This window comes from Pollicipes pollicipes, unplaced genomic scaffold (assembly GCF_011947565.3).
Source record: "Pollicipes pollicipes isolate AB1234 unplaced genomic scaffold, Ppol_2.1 Scaffold_4881;HRSCAF=5763_pilon_pilon_pilon, whole genome shotgun sequence".
Classification (NCBI taxonomy): domain Eukaryota; kingdom Metazoa; phylum Arthropoda; class Thecostraca; order Pollicipedomorpha; family Pollicipedidae; genus Pollicipes; species Pollicipes pollicipes.
In genome coordinates, this window is record NW_023596576.1 from 21566812 (window position 1) to 21592308 (window position 25497).

The 25497-nt window shown below is 49.7% G+C and overlaps 2 protein-coding genes across 8 annotated transcripts; both read left to right on the top strand.

Moving 5' to 3' along the window:
- The first annotated feature begins 244 nt into the window (after window positions 1–244).
- Window positions 245–8857, top strand: Bin1 (histone deacetylase complex subunit SAP18). Its single transcript, XM_037224950.1, has 5 exons — window positions 245–353; window positions 2051–2202; window positions 4442–4548; window positions 7801–8001; window positions 8403–8857. Exons 2-5 carry the CDS (start codon window positions 2128–2130, stop codon window positions 8488–8490), a joined length of 471 nt encoding a protein of 156 aa, XP_037080845.1. The 5' UTR covers window positions 245–353; window positions 2051–2127; the 3' UTR covers window positions 8491–8857.
- A 1642-nt stretch (window positions 8858–10499) lies between these two features.
- On the top strand, window positions 10500–23762 carry LOC119101446 (thimet oligopeptidase). 7 transcript variants are annotated; one of them, XM_037224786.1, is made up of 7 exons: window positions 10500–10569; window positions 11703–11860; window positions 17267–17458; window positions 20060–20191; window positions 20472–20669; window positions 21585–22354; window positions 22869–23762. In XM_037224786.1, the coding sequence occupies exons 2-7, from the start codon at window positions 11723–11725 to the stop codon at window positions 23437–23439; spliced, it is 2001 nt and encodes a 666-aa protein (XP_037080681.1). In that variant the 5' UTR covers window positions 10500–10569; window positions 11703–11722; the 3' UTR covers window positions 23440–23762. The 7 variants fall into 7 exon arrangements, with proteins under 7 accessions (XP_037080681.1, XP_037080682.1, XP_037080685.1 ...); XM_037224787.1 differs by lacking the exon at window positions 10500–10569 and adding an exon at window positions 10602–10724; XM_037224790.1 differs by lacking the exon at window positions 10500–10569 and adding an exon at window positions 10602–10724 and having other exon boundaries at window positions 11710–11860.
- The last annotated feature ends 1735 nt before the right edge of the window (window positions 23763–25497 follow it).

A 25497-nucleotide genomic window follows, 5' to 3' on the forward strand; every position in this document is an offset into this window, starting at 1 on the left:
ACAAAACGAAGTGTGCAGAAATGACGTATTAAAGTTTGATACACAATAAACACAATACATGAAATTTTTAAATCCATAACATGTTTACTCATGTTGAAATCAAAATTTATATCACATAGATGATGTTGTCAAACATTTCTAGGTTACGGTTTGTTCACCCAAACATTCGCTTTTACCTTCCTGTTGTGAGCCCAAAGAGCTGCCATATTCGCGCACAGCCATCACAGTATTGGCCGAAGCTGGCCGTGCCGGCTTGCGCGTGTGCGAGAGGCCGGTGCGAAGTGGGCCATTAGTACAAGCCAAGGCCATTAGAGCGCTTTGGGCAGGGTACTCGGGTTAAGTGCATCGTAAAGGTTGGTTATAATTACTCGTTAACAACGCAGTGTCAGTCCGGACACATCAAATTGTTTGCATCGGAAAGGAACGGGATTTTGGAGCACTGGAAAGTCACTTTACAGTTACAATTTCCCGTCTGATCGTGAATTGGCTGGCGGGTGGTTCTCTTTACTTATTTCTTCACTTTTTGTTGAAGCTGACTAGTGAGCATTAGATAGCTGAGAATGTGGCCAGCAATTTTTTTGTGTAGTTTCGATGAATATTCTCAATTCTCAACTTGATGACCAATATATATTGGTCATCTGCAGACTGCCCAGTAGGTGATGTAGGTTATGTGGGTTGCTGGGATTGGGTGTAGCGTATGAAGTACTGATTCATTGTGGTGTTTTTTGCCTCAAGACTGAGAATTATCCCTAGGGCACAGAAGCAATACTTTAAACTTACCTGAAGACTGAAGTGCCCCTAGCGCATGGTAATACTGTTTCAACAAGTGGCAACACATTCATTAAAAGTTCAGTTGTCAGTGACTCATTTTGTAGATCACAAGGGTGTTCTTGGCAAATGAGAAGCTATTTTTGCAGGAATGGTGCAATTTTGTGGGAGCAGTGTTACAGCTAAGTATTGAATATACCTGGTACATCAAGTATATGGATATAGTGGTAAGGTCAGGGTTTTGGATTTCAAACAACCTGAAACCAAGATAACCACAATAAGCTGAGATTGAAGCTGAAGCTAGGGGGTTTGAAGTTTTTAACTGCAATGTTACATACACAGTCATTAAATTCTAAATTTGTGCATGTGAAGCCAAAACCACAGGTTTGGTGCCTTTGAAATAGGGAGCCAGAGCTGTACCCACCAATCTAGAACCACTCAACTGATGCCACACCCAGGGTTCATTGAGCAATCGAGATGAGGCTTAAGATTATAGATGGAAGATGATAAAATGTTTGTTCTGATAGAAGATTCATTTGTACTATCATTTTTACATTTGTGTTCACAATTTTTCAGCCCAGTTGCAGTTCAGCCATGGCCAGGCATCAATGGTTCCTGACAATGACCATTAGTATAGCTTTCAGTAATTCATACATTGCCTGCCTCAACAAATTCTGTGATGTGTTGGGTTGCCTGGGTATGTAAAACTATTTTTTTGGATATTAAGTTACAACTGCAGTTTTGTGATAAAGCTGAAGCCAGCAGTTCAAGATTGCATGAAACCCAAGCCAAAGCCATATTCCAAGTTTTAGAAGCAAATGCTTAAGCCAGTGTTAAACAGTGACAAAATTAAAGCCAACTTCTTATGGGATAAAATTGAAACCAAGGCCACTTATAGAAAATGGATCAAAGCCCAAGCAAAACCTATAGCCATTGGAGAAAATGTGTCTTGGTGAAACAGTTGATGGCTTAGTCCATTTTCCTGGCAAGGTTAAAACATTTTTTGTCAGACAAAAAGGCAGACTGAAAGTATTCTTACATCTGTTACAGTGGCCACAGTGCACTCAGCAATGTTTGCAGGCTTTGTCAAAACAATGCACTCAGGTCCCAATGCATAAAAGTAAGTTCATGTCTTGCTGTCTTGAGGCAGATGCTTAGCTTTACACCTTGTCTCAGGTATTGCACAAATCTAGGTTTTTGACATAAGCAGTTATTACATTAAAGTTGGTGACTGACATAAGTAGGTATTACCAACATCATATTATGGTCCTTTGTGTTTCAGGTTTCAAGTGCCTCACCTGGCTCTGGAGGGAGTCCACATACTGTTCCATCTGCTAGTAATCTAGAACTCTGACAAAGATGATGGCCAGCCTGCTGGGATCAAAGGTGGAGGAAAAACCACATGAACCAGAAAAACCTATTGATAGGGAGAAGGTAAGAGAGTCTCTGGAGGTCTTGACATGCACTTCTGTATGCAGCTGACATGAGACATTTTGCAGCATGCAGATACAAAATGTGATGAATGAGATAAGTAATGCCCACCAGGGTTGAAACTAATTTTTGGTATGTTCAATGACACAATTTTCATAGCAGACATGACATGACATGATTGGACATGGAGGACATTTTGCAACATGTGCATACAAAATGTGATGAATGAGACAAGTAATGCTCACCAGGGTTGAAACTAATTTTTGGTATGTTTAATGACACAATTTTATCAGCAGACATGACATGGCATGATTGGACATGGTTGGTAAACAGACAAATATAAAATATGCATAGGCTTACATTGGTGCCTAATGTTAAAAAAGACCATGATACATCAATGGTCATTTTTTAGACAGAACATATCACAAATAATGATAGAACACACATATCTATACTGTTACCTTTGAACTTAATTAATTTTGATAGCGAACATCCGAGCGCTGTAAGCAGAGCAACCGCGACCCCGGCACCACTGCTTTGTTATTGGTGTGTGATCACAACATTGCTACTCATCAAGAACCGTAAAAATGTATGGGGCCAAGGTAATAAGATTGTAATGAAATATGTTTCTTACGCATCCAAGCAGTCAAGCGATATTGCCTCATTGGAGTTGCATGAAGTGGGATCATTTTGTGGGATGAAGTGGGACTAAGTCATAAGACTTAGTATTAATGGATTTTGAGACCGAGGGCCCAGCCCAGCGCAGCCCAGCTTAATCACCTAACCTAACCTAACCAGCCCAGCCCAGCCCAGCCCAGCTGAATCTAATCTAATCTAATCTAGTCTAACCTAACCTAACCTAACCTAACCTAACCTAACCTAATCAGACCTAACCTTACCTAACCTAGCCTGGCCTATACCCAACTCATGCCTAACCTAATAAATCCAGTAATGCTATGTCCCTAAACAATCCCACTTCATACAACTCCAATGATGCAATATCGCTCAGCCGCTTGGATACATAAGAAACATATGTTACTGCATTCTTGTTGCCTTGGCCTCGTACGTTTTTATAGTTCTTGATACGCAGTAATGTTGCGACCACGAACCAATAACGTAGGCAATGGCACCGGGTTCTCGGTTGCTGTGTACTTGCAGCGCTCGGATGTTCGCTATTGTGATTAGTTAAGTTCGAAGGTAACAGCATATATGTACGTTTTATGATTATTTACGATATGTTCTGCGTTAAAAACGACGATGATGTATAAAGCTCTTTTTTAACATTAGGTACCAATGTATAACATGACCGGAAAATATACAGAAACAGACAGACACAAGTGAGCAGATCTTTTTAATGGCAATGCTGGGCAGACATGTTTGATGATGATATATGACCAGATTTATTTGTTGACCAATGCGCATGTTTCTCCCATGTACTGTTAGTGCAAGGCAAGGGACACATTTGGCGTGAAGTGGCGTGGTGAATTTGTTGCTTTGACCACGAATGTGGTGTGAATGTGGGCTTAATGCTCACATTTGCATAGAAAGCAGAACAAACTTGGGGGTGTCCACAAACTAGGCTACACATTTTTCAGCCCTTCCTCCCCCCTGCTAGTGCTGAATTACTCTCCCTGGTTAGGCTGTGTTGAGCACAATGTTCTAAAAGGTGGCATCTGTGTGACCCCTAGTTAATCTAGGGATGCTAAATTTTAAATGGGTTGTTCGTGGTTGTGAGAGGGAGCCATTTTGAGGTTTTTCAACAGCTTTGATCTGCTTTAGAACATGTTTTATTTTTTCTCTCTCTCTCTCTCTCTCCTCTCTCTCCTCTCTCTCTCTCTCTCTCTCTCTCTCTCTCTCTCTCCGCTATCGCTCTCGCTCTCGCTCTCGCTCTCGCTCTCGCTCTCGCTCTCGCTCTCGCTCTCGCTCTCGCTCTCGCTATCGCTCTCGCTCTCGCTCTCGCTCTCGCTTCGCTCTCGCTCTCGCTCTCGCTCTCGCTCTCGCTCTCGCTCTCGCTCTCGCTCTCGCTCTCGCTCTCGCTCTCGCTCTCGCTCTCGCTCTCGCTCTCGCTCTCGCTCTCGCTCTCGCTCTCGCTCTCGCTCTCTCTCTCTCTCTCTCTCTCTCTCTCTCTCTCTCTCTCTCTCTCTCTCTCTCTCTCTCTCTCCCTGGTTTTACTTCCGTTGCGCGTGCTATCACTCCCTCTCCCTCCTCCCTCTCCCAAACCTGTTTCAACCGTCTGTTCCAGACTTGTCCGCTGCTTCTTCGCGTGTTCTGCAACACGAACCGGCACCACTCGCTGGCGGAGTACTCCAGAGGCAACGTACCGGCCAATGAGCTTCAAATCTACACGTGGTGAGGCCCGATCTGGTGGCAGCCGCGCGGCCGTTGTGTTGGCCCAGGCCCGGAGTCGGCGCTCCCCCGATGTGATGTCCTCACCGAGGCGTTTGCGTTGCATTGGCGCATGATACCGCTGCACGGTCACGACTGGTGTCATACCCCGCTATGTAGTCACGACACCGCTGACGTCATGACCGGTGTCATACCACGCTTGTAAAGTCACGACACTGCTGACGTCACCACACGGCGTTTGGTCACCACTGGTGTCATATCTCGCCATGTAGGCACGACACCGATGACGTCACGACCGGTGTCACACCACGCTATAAAGTTCACGACACCGCTGACTTCACCATGCTACGTTTGGTCACCACTGGTAGTCATGTCCCGCTATGTAGTCACGACACCCATGACGTCGCCACGCGGCGTTTGGTCACCGCTGGTGTCATATCCCTCTATGTAGTCACGATACCGCTGACGTCCACCGCAGGGACCTTTGGTCACGACTGGTGCCACTTCGTACTGACAGTGCCATTTATTCGTTTCTGATCACGGCTGGTGTCATGGCATTACCAGTGTGATCGTTCGCTGCTTAGTTGCGACTGGCCCCATTTGCTTTCTGATAAGATAGGCCAACGCATAGCTCTTGGTAGGCTCAGCTACAAGTCACCGCTTATTATCGGAAGCCCAAGTATGAAGGGAGTCAGTTATGACCTTTGGTTATGTCAGGAAGAGGTGCGGTCTCCCCCCTGAATCCGCTACCGAGTAAGGAACAATAGCTGTTCGTAGCATTACGTCCCGGCTAATAACAATGCAACCACGTCCGGCTGCTAGCGAGCTGCATTTTACTTTCGATTCCCACAATTATGCCAGACAATCGTTGTCATGTCGTTAATCCCTTTGGATCATGAGCACCGCACCGAGCATCGTCGCGGGCGGCCCTGTGTCGCCGTCCCGAGCGTCTGTATCTGCGGCTGCCGGGGGACCGTTCGGGGGCCGTACGCAAGCACCGACCCGGCTTGGGCCGGGTAGGCGTCACTCATCGGCCGGCGTGTGCATGAGCCTCGAGCGTCTGTGTCTGCGGCTGCCGGGGGACCGTTCGGGAGCCGTACGCAAGCCCCGACCCGGCTTGGGGCGGGTAGGCGCTACTCATCGGCTGGCGTGCGCATGAGCCCCGGCAGCAGAGACCTGCGTAGAAGCGCGCCAGCGTGGCTCAGGTGTTAGAATGTCGCGAGGTGTGACCGTATAGGTGGATGGCGGTGCATTGAGCAGAGAACAGCGAGCGTGGCGTCTAGGCGCCTTTAAGCCCCGGCCGGGCTCGCCTATGTTTCGGTACTACTCCACCAGTTTGGGTGGGATGTGCCGTGACTTACAAAGTCTGCTCTCATAGTGCGTTTTCTTTTCGAGAGGGCGAAAGGCTGCTCGAATCCTAAAAGAAAAGGCTAGTACTACCTGGAGTTGATATTCACTTTGTTGTGTTTTGCCCATCTTGTTTTCATTTTCATGTACATCCCCATCAAACATTATTCCTTTTGTATGTTGTGCAACCCTTAACCACTTTGGCGTGTCTGCAGGTCCACCTTCGTCGAGTCGATGTTCGTTTTGGCTCATTTTCGGTTTACATTTTCCATTTACTCATCAGCCTCTGGAATGTTTGGTCCAGTGATCGGGCTCAGGTCCTGTTGCGTGGACAGACACGACCGGTGTCATTGCGGTGCGTATGGTCGCCGGAGTAGTGTTTATTCCGCTTCCACATGAACTGAATCGGTGGACAAATAACCGTTGAACACGACCATTATTTGAAATGAACTGGTATATCGGGAAACGTTTCCGCTCAACTCTCGATTCAAACAAATGGGTTTCAAATTGATTTTTATTTCTAATGGATTCTTAATCAGGCAAGTTCAGAATTTGGACCATTGGGCTACGCCTTGTTCGAACTTGGCCGAACAGATTGAGCGTCGCGAATACAAGAAGCCGTGGTTATACGTACCATGTCTTGTCAGAATGTTGGAGTGTGTACTCTAGAATTTTGGATTGTCTACTGTCAGGAGATCGGAATCTGACCTATCCAGGTTACCCGTTGGCTACCCGTGAGAAGTGTAATGGAGTTGGATCAAAAGAGCTTAGCAAGACAGTACCTGTCTTTTTAGAAATTGCTGCGTCCTCTGACACGAGGAGGGTTTATCGATGGCGGTTAACTTCACGAAATGAACGCATCACGAACACATATGTTGTAACCTTGTGTAAGTGTTTTCGTCCGTTTCATGGTAGGGTTGTCAAAACCTGCACGATGACCTGGATATTTGTTGTGCATCGCTGCTGCTATTTGGTCTGTGAATCGAACTGGACTTTAACTAATAAAGTGAGATTCTAGGCCTACCATTGGTTTTTGATAGACTCACACGACTCATCCGATCAACTTTATTAATCGAAATGTGGGCTGATTCTTAATTCGCTTCCAAATCTCGGTCAAATGAAATGCCGGCGGGGGACAACGGCCGGTGTTTTTCTTGCTGTCATCAAAAGAGGTGTTTTTCCGCCGTCTTCAGTACTGGCGTTTTGCTTTCGCCGACAACAGTACTGGAGTGTGCCTTGCCGTCACCAGTACCGAAGTTTTTTTTTTCTCGCTGTCACCAGTGCTGGTGTTTTTTTCTCACCAGTACCGGCAGTCACCAGTACTGATGTCTCTCTTGCAGCCACCAGCACTGGTGTTTTTTTTCGCCTTCGCCATTGCTAGTGTTTTGTTTTGCTATCACCAGCACTGTTGCCTTTCACGCTGTTTAGTATTGGTATTGTTTCGCCATCACCAGTACGCGAATTAGCTCCCTCCGTCATCAGTACCGGCATTGTTCCCCTTCGTCACCAGTACTGATACTGTTTCCGCTTGCACTTCGCGACCTGTGCTAATGGCCTCCATGTGACCACCAATGGTGTCCGCTGTCTGGTGATGGCGGGTGTGTTCTCTGTCGCGTGTCCGCTGTTGGTGTCGTATTCCTCCATGTCGTCACGATGGGCCCTGTTTCCGCCGTGCAATCATAACTGTTTTCATTCGTCGTTGTACGGCCATGGTTCGCAGCACATGGTTTGCATGGTCCGCAGCATATCCTATGTGGCCATGCCAGAGCGGGATGTTTGCCAATTGAACGTGTCCTGTTCACGAGTTGTCCGTCGACAGTTGACGAGTCCCTTCTACTGCGCGTTGGTTATGTTGTCCTCGCTTGTGCTGTGGGTACCGCCGGCTCGACACTGTCGGCGCCTCCTCAGGATGGACGCGACTCTGAAGGAGCTGACCTCGCTGGTGAAGGAGGTCAACCCGGACGCCCGCCGCAAGGGCACCTTCTTCGATTTTGCCCAGGTGTACCCGGAGATGGGTGGACGGGGCATGGGCCACCGTATGCGCGAGATCGGCTCCACCTGCTCCGGCCAGAAGGGCGCCGACGACGCTAAGACTCTGGGCTCCGTCCGGTGAGTAGTTCGATAGGCGACCGATAGATGGCATTGACTTGTCCCTGCGGGGCGGCATCTCGCTGGAATGGCGTGGAAATGACGATTCGTTACAACGTTTCGGAAATGATTGCGAGCGGCCGGATGTGAAAATCGTGACTACGAGCCTCAGAGAGCCTCAGACGACTGGCCGAGATTACTCTGCCCACCCTCGGGAGAACGGGGCCCAGGAGAGGGGGCTTTACCTCTGCAGTCGGTTGTTGCCACCGCATGGCACGGACCGCGTCGAATCGAGCCAGACCGACAGCATTGCCGTTTGCGGGATAACCAGCTGAGCTGGGGACAGTTAGGCGGGCGCGCGAGGTGTCGTTTGGTACGGTGGGTAGTCGGCGGACCTGTGCTGACGCCGACCTCCGCCCTAGGTTCACCATCGGGGACTACATGGACGTCGCCATCACGCCTCCCAACATGCGGGGCGGCCCGATGATGAGGAGGATGCGGCCGTTCTAGGCCCGCCCGGCTTCGGCTCCGGCTCTGCCAGTCCAGTCACGTGTGCCACGACCGGAGCGATGAGGCGGCCGTCGGGTGCGCTCGTTGACCAGCCCGCGGGCACGGAGGTGGCAGTGGATGCGGCCAGTCCACCGCGGCACGTCGCGGAGCTGGGGACTCGGAGGAGAACCGGACGTGTGTGCTCATCTCATGTGTTTGTGCTGGTGTGGGTGTGTGCGGGCACGGACAGGAGTTGTGTTCGACTCGCATCGCTGGAGATTGGTGACTGTGCGGCCTCTGGTGCATGGTAAATTGTGAATGGTTTTGATCGTTGTCATCACCCATTCTTATACACATTTTTTCGGAAAATAAATGGCCTAGATGTGAACCGCGCCGTGCATGACGCGTACAGCATATGTAACCAAACTTGCAATCGAGACCGGGTGGACATGGCTGGGCGCTGTAATGTCTGTACGCCAGGTTTAGCCCGTGCAGGCAGATTTAGCGTGTGCAGTCCTCATGCATCGGATTGAAACTGCAGGCGTGGAATCAGCACAACTGATCTGCAAGACACGACGATGGCCCTTTAGGGTCGTGGAACTGACTGCAAATCTCGGTATTCGCTCAGTTGTGTAATTATCCCGGGTCAACGGCTGGCAGTCACGCTACGGAACGCCAGCTTCAGACCGTGACACCGGCACTGTGGGCCTCGCCAGTTCCAGAAAAGACGTCCGGCTCTTCATTAGCCGCGGACGGCTCTGTGCCGAACTAACGGCGCCGCCCGCCGATGGGCTGAGAGCCGGTGCCGGCCACGCCCCGCCGCGTACTCCCGGGAATGGGTCTGTTTGGTGGAGACGTGCGTTGACAGACCGGTGTGCATGTACGGAGAACTCGGCCCTGGTCGTGAACGCCGAGGGGCTGAGGCCTCGGGCGGGCTACGGAGTTGGCCGGTATGGTGCGGCGCCGATCTTGCTGTCCTGCTTACCACGGACGCGCAGTAGAGTAGTTACTCGATCAGTGCCATCACTTTTGTGGCCTCGCATTTGGTCCAATGGTAAGTCGAAATTCGGTGCCACCTTTTCTCACGTGCTTAGTGTACACATGACCATTTTACAAAAAAGTCACTCCCGCAGACCGGTCGGTTAGTTAAACCTACGGCCACAAACTTCACTTTGTTTAAACGAGTTGATTCTCTTCGGCGAAAATAATTCATGGATGTGATAAATATAGCGGTATTCTTATTGTACGTAATACCATTAAAAATATCGGCGAAGTAAAACATCGTAACATGGGCTGACTCGGGCCGAACGCTTTGCGTTTCAATGCGTCTTCGCTCTGAAGTCCTTGTGCATTGTGACGGACAGAATTTGATGGATCGAATGAGTTCCGTTTACGATTTACCTGACACGTGTTTGAAATCGTCATTCCAGGCATTTAATCCTCCTCCCCAGTGCTTTCAAGCTAACGGCGGTCGGCTGATGGTGCTATGCATCTTTAGATGACGAACAAATAAACGACAAACCACGGGCCGTGTCGAGGAAGCAGACACTGGAGAGGCCCACCTGGCTTCTAGGTCAACGGCATTGCCCCGTGCAAGCGGTCTTTTGCGAACGAGTGTATCCTCTGATTAACGTGTGCAGCCCGGTCACGCCCAAACGCCGCGCGCACAAATCACTTCAATGTGCGGTGGCCATCACCGACGGCGGTCAGGGCCGCCACTTACGAAGGCTGCGCCTGTCACGGACGCTGCGCACTGTGCGCAATACATAACCGATTCCTGGATCGCGATCCGCCTCCAAGCTCCAAGAATCGGGCGGAACGCCTCGGGTATTTATCAGAAACGGGCAGAGGCGCACCCAGCGTGTCAGGTGGTGGGGAAATTGTGACTGAGTCGCGGAATGTTCAATTTCATCGGAAATAAATTTGACGCCGCAATTGCCATAATTTGCAGCTTAGGCGAGTTTATGTTGTTCAGCCCATCGCCAGAACAACCCAACTTTCCACTCTGGATACGCTGTTGTGGTTGTTCTGAAGGATTCGTCTTTCGCTGAAACGCGTCAGTCCGGCTCAACTGGTGGTGGAGCGAGTGTGGATTACGAGGTCTGCACGAGGAGCATCGTACTTTGTAGCGCTGTCTTCAGACCAGCTCTGTGGTTCTTGTGCTGTGGGATCTTCTTTAGTCCGTTGATATTAGCAAGAACTAACGTTTGATGCTTTGCAGTCGGCGGCGGCCTTGACGTGGGCAGGCATTGACGGTAATATTTGAGGAGAGCACAAAAGTTGTGTATTTTTGCTGAAAAAAATGCTGCAATATCATTGCAGCTGAAGAGACACTTATGGCTGGCTTGAGACGGAGTTGAAGTTGCAACCGGCAAGCGGTCTCTCGGTGCATGTTTGAGCGAGGCTGGCTGGGTTGGCTGCTGTAGGATCACTGCCAAGGTGAAGTTCGATGCCTGTCCAGACCAAAAGACTCTAAACCACAAGACGAAGTCTTAAGTATTAGACTGCCCTTCTGCCGTAATGACTTTTTTGTCGAACAGCTGTCGGTTGATTCGGCGTTTATTGAGGCCGTCTCATTCGTCTGTGGCTCTCGCGCGCATCCCGTCAATCAGTCCTCATTCACGTACGTGCACTATTTTAGATATTTTCTTGTCTGGGGAAGCGACTCAGTAATCTTACCCGTTTGGTAGTTGGTTGAAATGTTTTATTGAAAGCTGTAGATATGTTTCAACCTTTTTTTGACGATATTTTTATGGTGACAATGCACTGATAAAGTGATTGTGCTGTTATAGACCAGCTGAGCCATCTCATATCATTTGGAGTGTCTGAGAATCTGGTTTCAATGATCCTTCAAGCAATTTTATCACCTGGATTACTATATGATTGTTTGATCTGCCTAATGATTCATACTTGCCTTTAATGGCTCCACCTATGCTTGAGTTCATTTGAGCCACTTTTTGTAGCAATTTGCTGTTGTTTTCTGCAGCTGCCTCTCAGGCAAAGTGGGATTGCTTGTTTGTTGGCTTTTTGGTAGTTTAGTTAATTTTGCTGTTTTTTTTTTGCAAGTCCCAAAATTGATCTTTCACTATTCTTGTTTTATTATAGTGATGCTTATCAGTTTATGCATGAATGCAGGATTAAAGCCCACCTCAGATTTTAAGTGCTTCCCTGTGGTTGTCTTTGCAAATATTACATATGTAGGTCTCTAAAAATGACTGATAATGTGCGTCCAGTTCGCAGGTTTGCCACAACCATGGCTGGAAGTAACTTGCCAGAGTTTTGTTTGGACTATAGGAAATATACTGTTGAAATGATAAGCAAGCCCACATCAGAAATTATGAGCAAAGTCCGCAAACAGATGGATGAGATAGCTGCCGTGCCAGATGACAAGGTATGTAATCTGGTTGGTGTTGCAATTCTGCATTAAACCTTTTGTCTGCAGTGTAGATAATGTGACATTCGTGCAGCCATAGGTGTGCATATTTGCAGGCATTGAAGAAAAATGCTAGTCAGATGCGCATTATGTCCTTGCTTTGTGCTCTTCTTATGGTAGCAACCTTATTTCAGGTTTTTGGCAATAACTATATAGCGTGGCATGTGTCACTATATATTGTCGTTCATGGTTAAAGGGCCTGTTCTCAGCATGTGTATTCACTGTCTTCTATAGCCCATCATTTTAACATTTGTTTTTCTTTACTTTTGTGTTCCTCTTTGTTTTTATATTTTTGTGAAAGGTATTTGAGGAAAAGTAAGACACTGAATTTTTGTTCATTACAAATGAGGTGAATGGTAGGTGCAGGACTACTGATGAGTATGCACATGCAATGTTGAAGTTGGTTGGGGGAAGCTGCAAGGGAAATACAATTCACCAAGTCCTGCCAATCCTATTACTTCTCCCCAAATTTTGACCATTCTTAATGTAAAGGATAATTATTGAATTGAGATATTTGTGATCATTGTCAGCAATTTTCCTGGTGTGGGGTCAAATCAGAGCTTTGCCACTGGATCTATTCCCTTTTTGCATAATGAGTTATCAGCATACTGTAAGGCCCATGTCCTCAGACCCGTGTTGTCTTCTTTAATGATCACAATATCTCTCAAAGGGAAAAAATGATGTTGGAATTTCAGCAGTCTATATGCCTACATTTACCACAATGGAATTTGACCAGGAACTGAGGGCTATGAAATGTTTGACCCATGATCTCCAGCACTTTGAGGTAACTGCATTATTTGGGATGTAATGGCCAAGGGGATGTGGAGATAGGGAGGGCTCACCACCAGCACACTGCCTTTCATTGAAGCTGTCATGGAATTAGGAATAGTCATAAAAATATACATGTTTGCTTTGCATTTTCATATATTAATGACTGTATGGTCCTGTGCTGTCATGACATCCAGTTAACACATGCATAGGAAGGGGTAGGCAGGGGTCTAGGCAAACCCACTTCTATCAAATTTTAAAGTTCCTAGGTCATGTCTGTTGGGCCAGATAGGGTAAAACAAAGTCAAACTCCAGGCCATACACAAAGTGTTCTCAGACTCCCTCGCACAACCAGCTTTAGCCTAGATACTCTGAAAAGGCCTCTTTTGAAATACCTTTGGGAAACCGGAGGTACGGGGTTCTATTCCCCGCGGTGACTGCCCTTTCTGCCAGGGTTAGGGGCGGACGACGCCCTATAGCCTTAGGAGTTTGACGTGTCGCAAAGCCCCAGTGACGACGATGGTATTATTTAGCATTTTAGAAGATGAATATGACCGAAAACTTGCGAGGTCATTTTGGCATTTGAATTAACATTCGGCGCCTAGTAGTAAGTCGCGGGGCCACGCTCTCAAGGAAAGGGTTGATTTTGGTCAATTTAGGTCGGTGACCTCTGACCTTCATTGAGTCAAATTAAGGAGTCTTTTGGATTCAATGTGATCTAGGGACTCGAGATGAACGTCAAAAAATGTACCTTTAAGCAACTTCTCCAGTAATAAAACGGTTTGGTTTTGACATTGATATTGGCCCTCATACCTGGTCCAAGGTCAAAGTAGTTTGTACTATTGGTAATTTCGATTCTTATTGTCGGAGAAACTATCTCATAGTTGTATGATTTAGCCTAACACCCTGATGTTGTACCATATTGAATGATTTCCTAGGAATTGCCTTCGCTGACAGCTATAGCCTGAAAAGCCTGATGAAGGTCAGCGACTTTACGAGGGTAAGGTATGTTGTATAACAAAAGATAGGCTATTGAATGTAATATATTATATTATATCCTGGGCTAGCGTCATGACCGAATATGGGAATACAAGTAAACTTCTTGAACTTACTTATGAATGTATAAGAAGGTCATGAGAAGGGCCGAAACGCAAGCACACAACGATTATTGGCTCTGCGAACACCTCCAGCACCGTGTTGCCATCTCATGGCGTGTTTTAAGTACAAGTACACGGCTAGTTTGACAGCATTTCCACGTGATACACACGTTTCATGACGCAAGGATGTTTCATGACGCATCGACGTATTGAGTAGCATATTTACTCAGCGGATAAATTGTGTTGCCTGCACGAATATTTTCCCTTAAAAGTATCCCGCTGGTTAAAAGTGAGCTTATTGTATGATATTCGATGCTTGCCTTAGAATATTCAAGTGCGGACCATTCCCTTTAAACACACTGCTTGGGTGGGGCCAATTTGACCGTCCTGATTTCTAAAAAACTGAGAGAGCTCGGGACAAAATTCGCTGGGTGGGTGCGAATACCCCCAGCACCTTTTCTTTATGTGAACTCACTTGTGTCAAAATTGTATCATCACAGGTGATGACTTTGGAAAATTAGGGTCAAATTAGGTCACAATGAAGATTAAGCCTAGGATTACGGATACCTGTTCGAAGCAAAAGGTCATTGGCATTCTTTTGAGGCCAGTGACCTTGTTTTGCCTGTAGAAGTTCGTGGTGGCAAAAAAAAAACTGCGAAATCGTTTTGATTTTTGGTTGAATAAGCATGAAGCATCACACGTTCCCAAACACAATGATTGACCTGGGCCATTTTAGGTCAGCGTCGTATTCACACCTGACCCCAGGCCAAAGGAATTTGTTGTAATCCTAAATTCAGATTGTCTTCGTCTAACACTCAGTTTTTGCATCAAATTGAACGTTTCCCTAGAAATTGCCTTCGCTGACATCCGTGGCCTGAATTCGACCTGTCATATATCAGCGACATTACAAGTTACATCCAATTTTCATATACCAGAATGCCCACCGCTCGATCTCCTACAGCTATGAAAAGTTCCGCGCGGCTACGTCTGGTCGTTCGACAATCATGTTGTTAAACCTCAGGGGTCAAATTGACCCATTCGAGCGCGTGTTAAGCCTGCCAGCCTTCACAACAATAAGGCGACGTGTGTCGTTTTTAAAACTTCTGTATTACACGCTCAAAATGTTGGCATCGACGACTCAAAAACAACCGAATGCCTTGGAAATTAGTCACAAAGTTCACTGGCTGAGCGATGGGATCACTCGAATCGTTTTGTCTTCTCGTGCTTTGGCTTCAACGACTGTGCGGCTACCGTCATAGGCATGGTCCTTCAGTTGCCCCCACAGCAAGAAGTTGAGAGATGACTGGTCCAGGGAACGAGCCGCATCTCCCGCGTAGGATCGGCGAGTGGCCGTTTTACCACCCAAGCGACTCTGGAAACACCCTAATAATTCTTGCAAATAATGGGCTACGCACCCGTTCTGTTGAAGCCACTGACTGACTCGCCTTTGCGCGTGTGCTCGTTCTAGATGCCACCAGAACTTCCCCAAGGCTTGCATGTACCGCTACGTATTCACTGCAGCTGCGCGGTTCTGGTCTTCATTGAACCAGAATGGTTCAATAATATCTGTATCTGTCAATAATATGTGACAGTATCTTTAAACGGCGAACCAGGGATTGTCAGGGGAGTTTAGTTCCTGGTTGAGGTTGTCGATGCATTGCTGCCATATGGTCATACGTTTGCCCATGTTTTGGGTTCCGATTTTAAGGAACTCGCGTTTATGGTGTAGGGTAGGTGCAGTTTCAGTCTTCTTTAGAGCATAGATGACCCAGTCCTGGGCAATTCGAGTTCCTGGCAGCGACGGACGGGGATTTTGTCGGGCTCCGTGGGGCTGACGTCCCGGCGGCGGCCATTTTTGCTGGAGTTTTTTTTTAGTTTTGTAACTTTCCAAGTGAGTAGCCTTGCCTGATGCTGAAGCCGTAAGATTATGAACATAAAATCCATAGTAGGTGGGTAGGACGTTAGGGCTGGGATCAACTGCCCCCACCACCCGCCCCCAAGATATCAGTAACAAGAGAGCGAAAGACGCCAAATTTGCAAGATACGTAGAGCTCACTTACAGAGCATGTGAACGCACGTGTGCCGATTTATGAAGACCTTAGGTCGTGGTCTTTTGGTCAGATAAGCTTGAGTAAAGTCAAACGCCAGATCGGCGGTCCTCAGATCTTGTCACGCAACTAGCTTCAACCTAATTAACTCGTATAAGAAGAATGTTTATGTCAGGTCAGTAATCCTATTTGACCATTACTAAGGAAAAATTGTCTTGAAATTATTTTGATACTTGAGTCTACCATCTGTGTTAATGTGGCATGGTGTCTCATATTAAGCGGCATGCCCCCCAAAACAAAAGGTTGATCCAGGCCATTTACATCAGTGATCTCCTCTGACCTTCATGAAGTTAAAGCAACGAATTTTCTGACGTCGGTGTTACTCAGGAATTCGAAATGAACGTCAAAGATTGCCGGCTAAAGCACGTTTCCCAATAACAAAGCGGTTATGTTCCGACTTTGATCTGATCGTTATACCCGACTTGTTAAACAACTCATCCTAAAGCTGTATGACTTCGTCAGGCACTCTGTTGTCGTATCATATTTAATGATCGCCTGGGAACCTCCTTCGCTGGCAGCCATGACCTGACTTTACCCTTATGTAGGCCAGCGACCTTACGAGGTTTATGACGAGGGAGAGAGAGAGAGAGCGAGAGCGAGAGCGAGAGCGAGAGCGAGAGCGAGAGCGAGAGCGAGAGCGAGAGAGAGAGAGAGAGAGAGAGAGAGAGAGAGAGAGAGAGAGAGAGAGAGAGAGAGAGAGAGAGAGAGAGAGAGAAAAATACTCACATTCCTTTGTCACAAAAGTTTGCACATTTTGCAATACTGTGGTTGCAGCCACAAAAACTTAAATTGTTGCAAGTTGACCGATTTCTGAGTTCTACATGTCAAGATAGCTTGGCCGAGCTCATGGTGTGCTAATTTTCGAGCCATGTGGTCATTAACCATTAGCGGCACGCTTTTCATGAAATTGGGATATTTTGATGGAGTTATGAGTCAAATGTGTGTGTATGGGTTCTCTCAGTCGACAGATCCGCTTATATTTTGGTATTGCATGCGTGGTGATGACTAACGCATTTGTGACCACCCTAGCTCTTTACACTCTCAAAGGACTCGTACTGGGGCATAAGATAGCACCTCGGGCTTCCTAGTGGCAGAACTGCTTTGCCACCCAGTGTATCTACATCTTGGATCACTACGCAGCGTGAAAGCCCACTGGGACCACAGTGGGTGCCTCCTGATACTCCACCAGTAGGCCACCTGTCCGGTCGGTTGTGGGGCTCCGTGGTTGGCCGGCTGGCGAATGTTGAGGATTGACGTGTCGCCGATAGGCGCCGTGCGGCCCGGCGATTGGCCGGCTGGCAGGTGTTGAGTACTGACTGTCACCGATAGGTGTCGCACTGCTCGGTGAATGGCCGGCTGGTGGTGTTGAGGACTGACTGTGTCGCCGATAGGTGTCGTACGACTCGGTGATTGGCCGGCTGGCGGACATTGAGACGGAGCTGGACACGTTTACCAGCTGCACAGCCCGCCTGCCGGCCGCGGCCGCCACCGAGAAGGCCGTGCGGGACGCCGCCAGCGAGGCTGAGAAGGCACTCGAGAAGTTCAGCATCGAGCTCAGCATGCGCAAGGACATCTTCGACAAGGTGAGCTTCTCCGGACTAGTGTTTTGCTGATGATAGGTGGTAGACAGTGGCCATTAATCTGGCCGGGCAACAATTGTAGGCATATTTACACTTGCGCTACACATGAGGCACAACACCTATTCGTCATGTAGGTAGTGGTGAAGATGTGGCACGATGAAACTCAATAGTGTTAGCTGTAATAAACGAATTATAGCTATCTATAAATATAATAAATAAATTAATATCTAATAGGAAATAATAATAAATAAATTAATTTATCACGGTAGATTGCTACCACCTCACCATTCCAAATGGCATGTATTCCATGAGTGCGCACGCGACGACGCTCCACGGCTAGTTTCGTGCCGATAGGGTCAACGCGACGCGTTAAAGTCGTCAAACGTCAAAACTGGCGAACAACTGTCCAAAACCGTGGCCAATCAGAGCAAGAGGAGGTCGGAGCGGTATTAAATTTGCACAGGTCGACAGAGAATCAAATGGTGAATAGGTTGTGGGCAGGTTTGTGGTGTCGCGTGGCAGGTGTCACGTGCACGCGAATTGGACAGACGAAATAAGCTGTTTTTTTACGGTTTTGCGTTTTGAACCGCATCTCTGCACCCAGCGCTGGTAGAGCCGCGAAGTAAGTTTCAAGACATTGGGAACTTTACTGGTTACAATTTTACTGCGCATCACAAGGTTGTGCAGCGCACAGCTATGCCGTAAATCACCGAAAAATTCGCGACTTTTGGGATTTTGAAAAACGTCACTGACTTCTAGACGCTAAAGCCACTGCCAATACTAGATGTCACTGAATACAGAACTGTAAACATGTTGGCATCAAGTTGGTGTTATAAAAAATTTTACCAACTTATTGGCGGATTCATTCTCTCTTTTGTATCATTTGTATTTTATTTTTTGCAGCACTTTTCTCACAACTAAACTTAGGGTGGTTGATTGTGTTGCAGCTTTTTGCGCCGCAATGAAAAGGTGCTGTCCGATCTTTCGGCAGGTCCCGTATAGTTTTTTTTTTAGTTAGCAGAATGGCTGCCTGTGCACGCGCGTCTGGGATAGACTGCCGGCCCCAAGTTGTTTCACAGCCGGTGAAACAGGTGGTGGGATTTTGCTTCTTCTTTCATCTTCAGGTCTCATCGGCTTGGCCGCATGACGATGTGTCAAGGCATTTGTGTGTGCGATGTAAACATTTACCTTGGGTTTTAATTGCCGCTGTATCCATTTGCTTATGTTGACACTTTTCAAAATTATTAGCGTGATATGCCTGGCGAGTGTATTGACTTGCCTTAACCACAAAGTTTCGAGTGCGGCGGGACGGGTGGTCAGCGTCACTGCTCTATCTCAGTCGAAACGGCGAGTGTCCCGGACATGGTGACAGGCGGCTTTCGATGACTTAACGGCTTAGCCGGGTGGATATGCGGTTCTCAACTTTCTTATTATATTGGTCAAGGTAAAGGCGATATGGGATTGAAGCTAGACGAAGTACCCATCAAAGCATAGGAAGGCTATTCTCTCGAGGGCAAATGATTGTTTTTGTATCCATGGTATCCATTCACCTTTGTTGCCGGTTAAATCGTAAGGTATATTAGGGTGTCGATAGTATCGATATACAAAGGCGAGTTTCCTGCTTCACATGTCCTGGATGAGCGAGTGATGAGATGCAAGAATCTGGCTAATTGGTGAGTGTCAAAGAACCAATCAAATAATCTTAGCAGTCGCCCAGTGAAGCGGACGGGCCTCACTTGTCCAAGTAACCATTTGAGTAGGGTTTGTTTGTCGTCTTTTGCCTTTTGAAACATGTGCAGGTCAAACGGTGGTTTGTTTAAAGGGAAATTTTGACACGGTACACGCGCGCACAAAGCGACCTACCACGGCGAGTTTCGTGTCTGCGCGGTCAACGGTTGGCGCGTGGCTCTTGTTGCAAATTGCTCTTTTAGACCATTGCTTCTGCAGGGCGGGCCGAAAGAGCGACCGGCTCTGAAGCCGGTGAGCGGCCGTTCGAAACTGCGATAGCGGCGCATCGTTTTGCACGGGTTTTCACGCTTGATAATAGCTGGACAGCCAAAGAGGGTAGAGGTGTGAATCTCAAATATCAAATCGTTGACCAAAGCACCTTGTGCAATATATGTCACCAGCACGAGCTCGTACAGCGCACGGCTCTGCCGATTATCTTCGAGCAAATAGGAAAATATCGGGTTTGCTCGAATGCCAACTAAATACCAACATTTAATGCTGGGATTTCGAAAAACTGCACAGAATACAACACGAAGCTACAGCAAGGACAGTGGCGAAACAATACAAAGACAAATCGTCTGTAGAAGCTCGGTCGCTTAGCGAAATAGGGCTGCAAACACTTGTCTTCACCAGTTAGATCCATTGTTCGACAGCGCACTTTTTTTGCAAACCTTTGAGACTGGTTTGGGACTACTGCGGTTTTTTTCGGGATGTCGTGAATGGTTAGAAGATGGTTTTTGATACGAACGCATCTCGCACCTTCGAAAATCGCATCATAGTTCCCTTGGCTGTTTGTTTGAGTGGTCTTCCGCGGCTGGCGGTGCACCCTGCGGAGGGCCCACCCTTGGCTGTGACAGGGTTGGTTTGTGTCTGCAGCTGGTGACCTTCAGTAAACAGACGGAGCTGTCCAGCTTACACCCGCAAACGAAGCGCTACGTCGAGAAGCGAATCCTGACGGGCAAGAGAAACGGCCTGCATCTGGACCAGGAGACCCGCGACAAACTGCAGGCAAGCCGGCTGGCGCTCGGTGCCCGGTGGGGCGGCTCATGGGTAACGCTCGAACGAACACGCGCATGCGCCGCGAAGATTGCATACCTCGCGCGCCGGCACTGAGGCGCGCGTCGTCACACCTTTGTCACGAGCGCATCGGCTCCCAGCTGTGAATGGCGGCCTGGTCTGGGCTCGCTCCGGCCGGCTTTGCCCGGTCACGTCTTTTGATCGGATAAATGGCCGACTGGAAACGGTGGGCACCGCTGTAACCCCCCCCCCCCCCCCCCTGCGGCCGCAGGGGCTGCGCACGCGCATGTCGGAGCTTACCATTGAGTACATGAAGAACTGCAACGAGGACGACACGTGGGTGCCGTTCACGGACGCCGAGCTGGCTGGCGTGCCCGACACGTTCCTGCAGGGCCTGGAGAAGACTGACGACGGCCGGCGCAAGGTCACCGTGCTCGCGCCACACTTTATCGTCCTCAAGAAATGCTCGGTGGGTCCGCGCGGTCGTCGGCAGTCCGCTGACAGGCGTCGGGGCCCAGGATTCAAACTGAGGATGTTCGACTTTGTTTATGGCGTGTGTAGAAGGCTCATGTTCCACGGCGATGTTCATTGGTTTATGTCATCCTATGTCGCCTTAGCGTCTTAGCGTATGCCGCCTTGGCGGATTCCAGTGATATCGTGCGATCGCGCCGAAAATTATCATTGTGGGGGCAGTTATGTACATGCTATCGCAACTCTCCCCTAACGTACACTTTTTCGTAATTTTCGTATTTCATCTGAATCGTTCGCCGTTATGCAAGGTCATGGCTCACATCCGTCGATCCTGCTGGATAATGCCGGAAAAGTCCCGCTGGCCTTTCTCATGCCGGCGTTTATTCGACTGGTACCGCATTCGGTCCCGCCACATTTTAGTCACCTGATGTTAGACTCCGTAGAAATTTGGAAAAAACAGGGACGAAGCCGATCTTGTGCCGTCAGAGCGTGCAAAATAGCCGGTGAACGCTACTCTGGAGGCACTGTCCCGTCATCATGTGCTGCTTCGGCATGTGATGTTTGTGTGTTTGGTCCCATGGGTGCAAATCATAGAGTACTACTGCAGATGGAACCTGAGCAATATGTAGCGACAATGAAGCAAAGGCGCTCCGTTGTAAAAATGTACGGCTAGTTTACTAGCCCTGACGCGAAAAAGCTGTGGATTGCTTTCTTAAGCTGGTGCATTACTGAGCAATCCAGAATTGGTACCAAATTAGGTCATTATGTAGCGGTGCTTACGCTAAAGGGGCTAGTTTGTATGAGTGTGTGTGGTCGCACGTGTGCTGACCATGTCTGTATGTGGCTTCTGCGGCGTCGCTGCGTCGGGCCGCGCGGTGCCGACACTGTCTCACCGGCGCGGCGGCGTTCCCAGGTGCCCGACACCCGCCGCAAGCTGGCGCACGCGCGCGCCGCCAAGTGTATGAAGGCCAACACGCCGCTGATCGAGGAGTTCGTTCAGTACTTCCACCAGTTCGCAAACCTGCTCGGCTACGCGACCAACGCGCATTACAAGACCGAGATAAAAATGTCGAAGACGCCGGAGACGGTGACGACGTTCCTGAGCGACCTCAAGGAGAAACTGCAGCCGCTGTGGGCCGAGGAGCGGCGCCTCTTCCTCGAGTACAAGGAGGAGGAGTGTCGGCAGGCGGGCGTGCCGTTCGACGGCCAGATCCACCTCTGGGACGTGTCCTACTACAGCGCCATGGCCGAGGAGCGCAAGTACGCCGTTAACCACGAGGCGCTGCGCGACTACTTTCCCGTGGACCGCGTGACACGGGGCATGTTCGACATATACGAGCGCCTGCTGGGGCTGCGCTTCAGCCGCGTGCAGGGCGCCGAGGTCTGGCACGATGACGTCACTCTCTACCGGGTGGAGGAGGCTGACGGCGGCCAGCTGACGGGCTACTTCTTCCTGGACCTGTACCCGCGGGACGGCAAGTACGACCACTTCTGCGTCGACTCGCTGCGTACCGGCCGCCAGCGCGAGAACGGCTACGAGCTGCCCGTCTGCGTCATGCTAGCCAACTTCCCCAAGCCCACGGCCGACAAGCCGGCGCTCTTCAGTCACGAGGAGGTGGAGACGTTCTTCCACGAGTTCGGCCACGCCATGCACTGCATCTGCTCGCGTGCCCACTACACTCTGTGAGTTGGGCCGCGCTCCCGACCTGCCGTAATCGGTGTTGGGCTTGGGCTGACCTGTGTCCGTCTGGTGCGCATCTGCATATTTCCCATAAGGCTGTAGTTTTTAACTTAGAAGGATATGACACAGCCCTGGGTGGAAATTGATCTCCAACTTTGCTCTGCAGGAATGGTGGCAGCCTTGGCATTTTCGGTGCCCAGGTATGTGCTGCTGTTCCGGCCAATGCTAACGAAATCAGACGCGGGTGATCACTTGCTGATGAGCAACATTCTTCGTTCTTCAGATTTGGGAGTCTTTAGGTGTCCACCATAAATGTGCTTTCTGCATTTGGTTCCGATCGTCAGTCGCGTGCAATACGTGCGCCGAGTCCCGGGCGGAGGGGTCGGTGGGAGTTCGTGGTTTGCCTTGCTCTTCGCCCGACCGCGACATACGCCTAAACCGTGCCCGTGACCCGCGCCCCGTTCCCGCGTCAGTTGCGCTCTCTGGCGACCTTACATCCTTCCCCACCGCTGGCAGGTTCGCCGGCACCAGCGTGGAAGGCGACTTCGTGGAGGCGCCCAGCCAGATGCTGGAGAACTGGGTGTGGGAGCCGGAACCGCTGGCGCTCATGTCAGGCCACTACCGGGACGGCGCGCCCATCCCAGCCGAGCTGCTCGCCACGCTGGTGCGCTCGCGCCAGGCCAACAGCGGCATCTTCAACTTGCGCCAGGTGGCACTGGCCACCTTCGATCAGATCATCTTCTCACAGCCCCGCTCGGACACGGCAGCTATCTTCGGCCAGGTGTACCGCGAGGTGACGGGCATCGAGACTATGCCCGACACCAACTTCGCCGCGTCGTTCGGCCACATGGCGGGCGGATACGACGCCAACTACTACGGCTACCTCTGGAGCGAAGTCTACAGCGTCGACATGTTCGAGGCACGCTTCAAAAAGGAGGGCATTTTGTCGCCGGAAGTCGGCAGGGACTACCGCAAGTGCATCCTGGAGCCCGGTTCCACAATCGACGCCTTGGACATGCTGAAGAAGTTCCTGGGTCGCGGGCCCAGTCCGGAGGCGTTCCTTCGAAGCAAGGGACTTGCCGTGTGACTCCCCGGCCGACCCGCCACTGGGCTCGCAGCGCAGCTTGACGACCGTTTTGTTGCCGGCACATTGTAATCAGGTCTAAATACCTCACATAGTTTCCGAAATGCCACGGACATTGCGCTAGCCTGCAGTATTAGTCGCCCGTTGTTTTGTTTTCCTGTGTGCTGCTGCGACGCTGGGCGTCGCGCGCCTCCGCACTGGCAGGCCATGTTGGCTCCGTTTGCATTCAAGGGTTCTGGTTGTGTTTTACATGCGGTGGTTGTTGGTCGTCACTACGATTACGGTAATGCTACAAAGCACCTAAAATACAAATATTACCATGTTTGGCCGGCTGGTTTTTGTCGTGAGGCCATTGAACGACAGTGGTTTTTGGTAAAAGATGACGAACATGGCTGGAACTACAGAACTGTTGGTATATAGATCATTGCCCGGAATATTGGTAGATATTTAGATCGACGTAGTACGATCTTAATCAGTTTAGAGATATTTGGGATCCGCCTTATTGTGGCTTTTCCCCCTGCCTCATCACAGGCATTGGACGCCGAAGAGAATCCACATGCCCACTGCATACCTCGGCAAGGGCGGGGCATCATCTCGCTGGTAAGCGGCTAGGCCGTTGGCCAAGTGTCAGGGATCCAACAGTGGAAGACAGGTGAACGCCGGAAGGCTGCGAATGGCTCACGCGAGCCGCTTGGAAATTGACCGTCGCGCGAAATCTGCGCGTACTCGGGCCAAGAGTAGCAGAGAACCGCCAGCTGGGCTCCGAGTGACGCGGGGACATCGAGGCACGACCGCTCGCACGCTGCGCCACGCCGCGGGCCCACGGATGTTCCACAGAATGTTCCGCATCATCATACCCCGCACTGTGATCTTATCTAGTTTTCCAGCCCAACCCAACTCGGGCAGCGCGGGAAGACGCATGGTTGTTAAGAGGATGCGGGCAGAGGATGCTGAACTACGGTGCGGCCATCATAGTTCCGTTTTTAGCCCTCTGTTTCTGTGCAGCTGATCAGCCACTCCAAACATTCCGGAAATAGCGAAGTTGGGAAGTCATCAGCATTTCAATCATCATCCTCGTGGTCTGTGTTGTTACGTGGTGCTGCATTCGGGCCATTGCAATCAGAATGCCGGGGCAATGTTGCCTGATATTCGATGTGACTTTCCAAGCTGTGGGTTGACTTGGTACGGACTGCTAAAATCCTGACGCAAGGTTTGAACTCGTCATAACTAATTGTGATTCAGCGCCAGGTTAGCGTGACATAATCAGATTTACTTCTGTTCTGGAATTGTAATGAAGCTACGCCTTTCTAGGCTTGGAGACCCTTCAAGCGCGCTTTATTCGCACCCTATTCGATCGCGTGCACCGGTGGCTGCGGCAGTGGGGTGAGAACGATCCCGGTTGGCGACTCCGTACCAGGGCCGCTCAGCTGGCCGGCGAGGTCGGCCGGCGCTCGGTCGGAGCCCCGCTGAGTCGTCTAGTACGCATGAGTCATCGCTCACCATCATACCGCGGTGCATTCTCGTGGCGCGTTTTCTGTCACCCTGCGTTCTAATAGGACAATACCAATGTGCGCCTTGACTTGACTGGTTGCGCCTGCTGTGACGTGTGTGACATGTGTGGGGTGAGCCCCGGTCGCGAGGCGTGTGACGGAGCAGTGTCCCCTGGGGACTGGGGAGTGGTCGTCAGCGGCGTGCGCGAGGCAGCCGTACGTCGCTGGTGCCGGCCGGCTCACGAAGCTGTGCGGCCCGGTGAACAGAGACACTGTTGGGTCGGCGTGGCGGTGATGACGGCTGCCAGTTTTGAGGCCCCTGGTTGGATGCAAGCGTGCTGAGCCTATATAGGTATTTGGTGAGGCACTTATTCACCCGCGGAACGGCGCTCCATCCGACACCATCGTTCCTTCACGACAAACAGGTTTATTTTTAGAATGTTCTGAAATCGTTTGATGGCTCTGAGGAAATCACTTCAGTGATACTGTAAAGTTTGTCTCAGCATTAACCCGACCCATTACGAGTTTTTAAGTTCTGAGCTTTTAGCGAATAGATCAGCATCAAGAAACT